The 8,505-nt window shown below is 59.4% G+C and overlaps 1 protein-coding gene across 1 annotated transcript; it reads right to left on the reverse strand.

The window, feature by feature from the left end:
- Positions 1 to 338: 338 nt before the first annotated feature.
- On the reverse strand, positions 339 to 7,728 carry LOC144591263 (DNA polymerase eta-like; the record flags this gene model as incomplete). Its single annotated transcript, XM_078395531.1, has 9 exons — positions 339 to 1,468; positions 1,789 to 1,961; positions 2,468 to 2,533; positions 4,650 to 4,773; positions 5,259 to 5,378; positions 5,888 to 5,991; positions 6,236 to 6,408; positions 7,047 to 7,273; positions 7,594 to 7,728. Coding segments are annotated over 9 exons (1,903 nt in total), but the record flags the coding sequence as incomplete, so codon positions are not given.
- Positions 7,729 to 8,505: the final 777 nt, after the last annotated feature.

An 8,505-nucleotide genomic window follows, 5' to 3' on the forward strand; every position in this document is an offset into this window, starting at 1 on the left:
AACCAGAGATCCCATAGAAACCCCACGCAGGTTACGGGGAAAATGTACAAACTCCGTCCACCCAATAGAAACCAGTTCTCTGGCTCTGTAAGGCAGTAATTCTGCCGCCCAGCAAAACCATGGGTTTTCCACATCACAGAATAGTACTCAAACAGACCCTTTGGCCCATCGTGTCTGCACTGCCATGCCTGGGACTGCAAGGATTAACTTCGAACAACCACAAAGATGTAAGAATAATCACTTTAACAGCAAGAGAGCAGCGGCATTCAGGAGCTCCGGTAAAACAAGCCAAGAAGCATCAAAGAGAAACTACAATAGTGACCGGTGTCACACTCGCACACTCCCCACTCTTCACTCCTGTGAATCACTGGACATCCCAGGAATTTATATCAAAAGTACAATACTTTATTTACATCCACATCTGATCTGATCCCATGCCAAAGTATCAGGAAATGGGGGGACATTGTGGAGTCCAGGTCAGTGGATATTTTTAAGGCAGAGGTTGACAGATTCTTGATTAATGCGGGTGTCGGGTTATGGGGAGAAGGCAGGAGAATGGGGTTGAGAGGGAGAGATAGAGCAGCCATGATTGAATGACAGAGTAGACTCGATGGGTTGAATGGCCTAATTCTGCTCCAATAACTTATGACCCGGGACCATGTGTCAAAACCCTGTCCCCTGCCTGTTCTAGGGAGGTGCTTTCTGAAAATACCAGTCTAGGGTCTTGCTGCCAGTCCGGGCCCGCTTGCCCGCAGCCCGCAGCTGGTCCACTGCCTTCTGCTTGGTCCGGGCTGGAGGACTGGGAGGTGGGAGGGTCGACAGGGACCTCTGGAGGTCCAGGGCGTAGTGGAAATCCTCGTGCTCCGCCACTTGCCTGGAGAGGGTGGACTCGCCACACCTCGCACAGCGCACCAGCACCTCAGTGGGGAGACCAGGGCTCAGGGGATGGTCCGGGGGCAGTCGGCCAGGAGATCGGGCAAGGGCCTTGTGTTTGAAGAACGATACGCCCTGGTGATCCATCTCTGCAGGTCCTGCACGGTCACTGTCCCTGCGGCCCAGGGGTGGTGTGTGGGAGGGGGAGGAGTGTGGAGTGGGGCTGGGGGGTGTCTCGGGGACAGGTGGTGGTGTGGCGGAGAGGGGTGGGGGGGAGATGAGTGGTGCAATAGAGAGTGAGGAGGGTCGTGCGGGGAAGGTGTGCGTTACAGGGTCAGGGGAGGGGCAGGTCTTGGAGGTGGGGACATGCACAAAGAAGGCCGTGATGGTGCCAGCCCTCTGGGCTCCCCCTGGGCCCTGTCCTCTCACCGGGCTCTGGGTTCCCCCAACTCTCCCGGGGTTCGTCGCTGCCCCCGCCCCAGGGGACGGGGGGGTGGAGCTGCCGGTCAGGAAGTCGGTGATGTCGCAGGCCGAGGCCGCCGAGGTCTCTAAGAAATGCCTGGCCGACAGAGAGAGGCCAATCACGGGGGGCGACCTGTGGAGTGACCGACGGAGACAGGGTCAGTGCAGTGGGGCAATGCCCCCATGACAGACCCCCCCCCCCCCCGCATCAAACCCTTCTCCCCCCCAGGCAAACTCCTGCAGCAATCCCTCCCCATGGACCTCCACAGTCCAAGACCCAGCTTCCCCGTCCCCCGCTCTTAGCCCGTTAACCTCCACCACCCCGTCCCACAGCCTGTCTCCCATCCCCACCTCCAGCCCGTTAACCTCCACCACCCCCCCCCCCCACAGCCTGTCTCCCATCCCCACCTCCAGCCCGTTAACCTCCCCCACCTCGTTCCCCTACTCACTCACCAGGCTGCCTGAGGAGGGTGGACCGTGTTGAAGGCCTGGATGAGGGTCCAGGCGCGCTGGGCCATGCGGGGGGCCTTGGGCCCAGCCAGGGGGCAGCAGCGGGAGAGGCTGCGCGATTGGTGCTCCTCCTGCAGTCGCAGCCCAACCGCCAGCTGCTGCGCAGTCCGCCCGTTCTGCAACAAGGCGCAGGGTGAGTGTTGTGGCCCCTCCCCAGGGCACCCACCCTCCAGGCAGGCTCAACCCATCTCCAAAACCCCCTCACCAGAGGTACCCACTAACCCACCCCCACTTCCAGGGCAGCCCCCTCCCATCCAAACCCCCACTCCCAGGGCAGGCTAAACCCTCCCCATCCCGCTAAACCCTCCCCATCCCCCACCCGAGGCCACGCATCCTCCAGCCTCCACCATCCCAGTTACCAACCCCCAAGCGCACACCACAGGGATACCCACAGCACCATCCCCACTCCCATGGCAGGTCCAACCCCCCACTGCACCCACCAACCGCTGCCCAAACCCACTCCACACCGGGAGGGAGGCGAGTGAGGTAACACTGAGGGGAAGAGGGGGTGGGGAGCGTGAAGGAGCACTGGGGTGGAGGGAGAGGGTCTTTGCGGAGGGAGCGTGGGTGGTACTCTGCCCGGCGGGCTACCATAGGTTGTGGGCATTAGCCACCCACCCACCTGCTGCTGATCCTGGAGCAGTCTCTCCTCCAGCTCCGTCGACAGCTGCAGCAGCCAATGCTTCACCTGCCACAGAATGGACAAGAGGTCAGCACCATCCCAACAAATGGACAGGTGACCCCTCCCCACCCCACACCCCCACCGCACTGCACACCACAAGCCCCCCACCCCACTGCCTACCACCACCATCACCCTCCTAACACCCACGCCCCTCCTCTCACACCCACTGACCACCATCTGTTTCCTGTGGAAATGGGGGATGAAAGTTAGACTGAGAGAGGGCGCACATTGGCACATATAACAGGTCGGAAAAGGGATGAGGTCCTGTGAAGCAAATATGCTAGTGTCAGCAGACGTTTAACAAGCAGGACCTCGAGGGTAGTGATCTCCGGGTCATTCCCAGTGCCACGTGCCAGTGAGGGTAGGAACAGGAAGACAGGACAGATAAATGCGTGACTGAGGAGTTGGTGCAGGGTGCAGGATTCAGATTTTTAGACCATTGAAATCTCTTCTTTGACCCACCCTTGCAGGGAGGTTTGTCAGTGCTACTTCGGAGGGTTTAAACTAGAGAGGCAGGGGGTGCAAACCAGAGTAAAAGGTCAGCAATTGGAAGGAGTCATTGGAAAGGTTGAGGTTAGGGACCAGTAAGTCTCAAATGAAGTACAGGCAGGGAGAGGGGAAGGAATATGGTGCCACGGATGGACTGCAGTGTGTTTATTTCAATGCATGGCGTTATGTGGAAAACACAGAGGAGCCTGGCCACTGGTGTTTCTGTGGAAGAGCATTTTGGGGATAGTGATCATAACTCAGTAAGTTTTAAGATTGTTTTGAAAAGGGAGGAGGCCGGACCTTGCAGGAAGTTACTAAATTGGAGTAAGACAAGTTACAATGCCATTAGGCAGGATCTCTGGCAGGTTTGCTGAGAGCAATTGTTAATGGGTAAGTCCACATCTGACATGTGGGAGTCGTTCTAAGGCCAGTTTATCGAAGTTCATAAACAACATGTTCCAGTAAGGAGGAGGGAGAAGGATGGTAAAGTAAGGGAACTTTGGATGATCAATAAGAAAAAGGAAGCACTTGCAATGTAGTCTGTAATCAGGCAGGAAATTTGAATGTAAAGAAAGGAGGATAGGACTCAAGCAGGCGATTTGTAGGGTCAAAAGGGGCTTTGTAGGACTAAAGAAAATCCCAAGGCTTTTTATATCTATATTAAAAACAAGAGTATAACCAAGGAGAAGGTAGGACCACTCAAGGATAAAGGAAGGAATTTGTGCTTGAAATCTGTGGATGTAGGTGAGGTACTAAACATACCTTGCATTTGTTTTCACCAAGGAGGAAACAAATTAGAGGACATTGAGATCAGTGTGGAGAATACTAATAGGCAAGGGCAGTTTGAGATTCAGAAGGTGGTTCAGCTGGTTTACAAAAAAGGACACCGTGCTGAAATAACTCAGCAGGACAGGCAGCATCTCTGGAGAACATGGAAAGATGACGTATGGGGTCAGCACCCTTCAGACTGATGGAGGGTCTCGACCCAAAACATCACCTATCCATGTTCTCCAGAGATGCTGCCTGACCCGCTGAGTTACTCCAGCACTCTGTGAAACATCACCTATACATGTTCTCCAGAGATGCTGCCTGACCCGCTGAGTTACTCCAGCACTCTGTGAAACATCATCTATCCATGTTCTCCAGAGATGCTGCCTGATCCGCTAAGTTACTCCAGCACTGTGTATCCTTTCATATTTGCCAGGATTTGGGGGTATTAGCAACAGGAAGAGGTTTTCTTCTCTGGAGTGCCAGATGTTGCAGGGAGACCAGGTAGAAGTGTATAATATTATGGGAGGCATTGATAGGGTGGACAATCAGAACCTTTTTCCCAGGATGGAAGTTAAATACTAGAAGGCATAAGTTTAGGGTGAGAGGGACAAAGTGTAAAGGTGATGTTTGGAGGTGATATTTACACACAGGGTGGTAAGTGCCAGGAATATGCTGCTGGGATGGTGGTTGTGGCCTACAGGAGACTTTTGGAAAGACATATGGAAATGTAGGAACTGGGGGGGGATGTGGATTGTGTGCAGGCAAATAAGTGTTGGTCTTGGCATCATATTCGCAGACATGGTGGGCCGAGGGTCCTGTTCTTGTGCTGTACTGTTGTGAGGGTGGCTGTGTAATGACCCACCTGCTCGCACGTGGTCAGGGCCTCTTTGCCCATGAAATTCTTGCTGCATCCAATGGACTTGGGGAGGTACCGGGGCCTCACTGGCTCAAAGTCCAGGCCCCGACAGAGGTCAAAGAGCCAGCTCCTGAAACCCAGACAGTTACCCTTCAGTCCAACACCTCCACGGTGACCAAGATGCCCCATCTAAGGTCGGCTCGTTGGCTGCTCTTTTAAAAGCTATTTGGGGTGGAGGGCGAGAGGGTGCAGGGAGGCCAGGAACGTAGGGGGGGCAGCGGCAGGAAGGGGGTGGGGAGGCAGGGTGGGGTCAGGTACAGAGGGGCTGGGGACAGGGTGCGGCAAGTTTCGGGGTGGAGGTTGGAGGCAGTGGGGGGTGGAGGCAGGGTAGGGACGGAAACAGGAGGGGCAGGATGCGGTGGGGGTGGGAATGTGGGAACGAGATGGAGGGGGATTGGTGAGTGGATACTGGCGGAGGGGGGGGGGTGCAACAGGGTCATACCCTGGGAAGGCTCCTCTATGCCCCCCACCCTGGGACAGTCGATGCCCCACCATGTCCTGGGACCCCTGGATGCCCCTTACCCTGAGATCACCGCTCGCTGTGCTCGCTCTTACCCGGTTTTGACCCCAAAGCTGGTGTGCAGCTGTGCCTGGGAGAAGGCTCGGAGCTGGCCCATGTGGTGCACCTGGAGGAGCTGTGAGATGGACTCCCCCAGCTTCCCGCCCAAGTTACGGCTGGTGGGGAACAGGCAGACAGGTCGTCAGTGCCGAACCACCCGCTGCCCCAGGGTGGACACCAACGGCAGGCTGCCCCCCACCCACCGCCCCCCACCCACCCACCGCCCCCCACCCTCTGCCCCCCACCCACCGCCCCCACCCTCCGCCCCCCACCCACCTCCCCCCACCCACCGCTCCCACCCTCTGCCCCCCACCCACCGCCCCCCACCCACCGCCCCCCCACCCACCGCCCCCCACCCACCGCCCCCCCCACCCACCGCCCCCCCACCCACCCACACTCCGCCCCCCACCCACCGCCCTCCGCCCCCACCCCTCTGCCCCCCACACTCCGCCCCCCCCACCCACCGACCTCCGCCCCCCACCCACCGTCCCGCACACTCCGCCCCCCCACCCACCGAGGAGTGCGTGCTGTGGGAGGGGACAGGCGATAGGGGTCAAGAGGATCAGAGGTGGAGACGGGCAATGGGGGAAGGACGTAGGGATGGGAGACCCGGACGGAGACTCACATGGTGCCGATGGGTAGGGTATCGAAGAGACGGTCCACAGACTCCATGGGCAGCAGGGTCTGGCGGTTCGGCTTGTTCAGACCACAGCTCAGCTTGGCCAGCACCTGTGGACACAGCAGAGTGGGGTCAGGCTCAGGGTCACCCTCCTCCCCGGCTATCACCCTCCCCTTAAATGAGCAAAAACCTGGAAGGTTGTGGTCCTAATGTGGGCAAATGGGATGCGTGTAGCTGGGCTGAAGGGTTGGTGTGTATGCAGTGGGCTGAGGGCCTGTCCGTGTGGTCTCCAGGCTGGGGTTGGACTGGCCCTGCCCTCCCCACCGACACGGGGCTCTCACAGTTCGCGTTTACCTTGTTGTGGGATATTCCAGCTGAACACCTGTAGCCGGTTTCTGCCTCCACGGCTGCCCGCATCTCCTCTACGATCAGTGCCCCGGCCATGAGCAGCAGCTCGGGGCTGCCCTGGTCCCTGTCCGTGGCCAGCGAGTCCAGCCATGCCTGTAGCCCCTCCCGCTGCGCCTCCTCTGGGGGGATACAGGGGGCACGGCTCACGAACAACGCCCACCCAACCTGGCCCGTACCTCTCTATCCCGGCCAATCTCCCCCCCGGCCCTCACCCCTCCACCCCGGCCCGTACCCCTCCACCCCGGCCCGTACCCCTCCACCCCGGCCAATCCCCCCTCCCCCCCGGCCCGTACCCCTCCACCTCGGCCAATCCCCCCTCCCCCCCGGCCCGTACCCCTCCACCCCGGCCAATCCCCCCTCCACCCCGGCCCGTACCCCTCCACCCCGGCCCGTACCCCTCCACCCCGGCCCGCACCGGTGCGCCCCACCTCTCGCCCTGCTGCACCTCCTCTGGGGGGGATACAGGGGGCGGGGGTCACTGACGGTGTCCACCCCCACCGTACCAGCCCATACCCCCCACCCTGGCTCAACCCCTCCTCTCGCCACAGCTCCATGGGGATATAGGAGGCACAGGTGACTGACGGTGTCATCCGCCTTGGACCCACTGTCCTAGCACCTTACCCCCTCACTCTCCAGCCCGTCCTTACCGGCCCCTCCCTCACTGCGCCTTCCCACACTGGCCTCTCCCTCCCTCTCCAGTCCCCTCCATCGCCCTTCCCTCACCGCCCTTCCCATGGCCGCACCCTACCCCCCTCACCTCTCTGCGGGGCCGAGGGCGGTGGGGCCCGGCTCTCCCTGTCCCGGGGGAATCCCTCCACGCAGGTGGTCCCAAGCAGGGTCGCCGCTCGCTGCAGGAGCCCCGGCTGCTCCAGGCGCTGGCCAGCCTCTGCCGTCAGGTCGGCGTAAACCTCATCGATGCTGGCCCTCTCGATCACCGCGAAGCGAGACAGCACTGCCAGCACTTCCACGCTCGCCTGCCGATACCTGCCGGGGGAGGGTCACCCGCTCAGCCTCGTCCATCCCCCCCCCCCCCCTCCCCCGGGGAGCAGCTGCGTGAGAGGGGATGAGGGGGCCAGGGTAGGGGTCAAGGGAGGGTAAGGTGGGGGGGGTGACATGGAGTGGACGGCCAGGGAGGGTGGGGCGAAGGAGGGCATGGTGGGCCGGGTAGTCCAGGGGCCGGTATGGGAAGTGGGGATGGGCGAGGTTAGGGGGCCAGGATGAGGGGTCGGAGGGAAGGGAAGGCATGGAGGGCAATGGGTCGGGGATGAGGGGTCGGGGAGGACAAGGGGCAATCGCCCCCTTACCTGCTGAGGTTGGCCTTGCCGTGCGCCTCGGGGATACGGGCCAACTGCAGGCCTGGGCACCTCCTCATGGCCTCCACCCCCCTCATGCCCCTCTTCACCCCCTGGGCACGAGCCTCGTAGCTGACAGCCACAATCCTGCAGAGAGGGAGGAGGGTCGTGAGCCGCGGAGACACGGGGACCAGACCACGGGGGGGGGGTGAAGACGGGGGGAAACTACAGGGAGGGGAAGCTTGAGTAAAAACAGATGGCTAGAGGGACCCAGCGGGTCAGGCAGCATCTGTGAAGGGAATGGACCCTTCATGATTGGAGTAGAGGAGAGACAGCTGGTAAAAAGAGGTGAGGGGGAGGGGTGGGTCAAGGAGAGGCGGGAAGGGTTATCTAAATGTGGAGAAATGTGGATACAGTTCCCCGTGTGGGCTGATCCAGAAGATTAAGAGGCACGGGATTCACAGTGACCTGATCATGGGGATTTATTATTGGCGGAGATAGATACGACAGTGGAGTTTAAGAGGCAGAGACGTGAAGTTGCAGGACCATAGACAATAGGTGCAGGAGTAGGCCATTCAGTCCTTCGAGCCAGCACCGCCATTCAATGCGATCATGCCTGATCATCCACCCGTTCCTGCCCTCTCCCCATACCCCCTGACTCCGCTATCATTAAGAGCTCTATCCAACTCTCTCTTGAAAGCATCTAGAGAATTGGCCTCCACTGCCTTCTGAGGCAGAAAATTCCACAGATTTGCGTGAAAAAGTTTTTCCTCATCTCCGTTCTAAATGGCCTACCCCTTATTCTTAAACTGTAGCCCCTGGTTCTGGACTCCCCCGACATTGGGAACATGTTTCCTGCCTCTAGCGTGTCCAATCCCTTAATAATCTTATATGTTTCAATAAGATCCCCTCTCATCCTTCTAA

This window comes from Rhinoraja longicauda, unplaced genomic scaffold (assembly GCF_053455715.1).
Source record: "Rhinoraja longicauda isolate Sanriku21f unplaced genomic scaffold, sRhiLon1.1 Scf000770, whole genome shotgun sequence".
In the NCBI taxonomy this organism is placed as follows: Eukaryota; Metazoa; Chordata; class Chondrichthyes; order Rajiformes; family Arhynchobatidae; genus Rhinoraja; species Rhinoraja longicauda.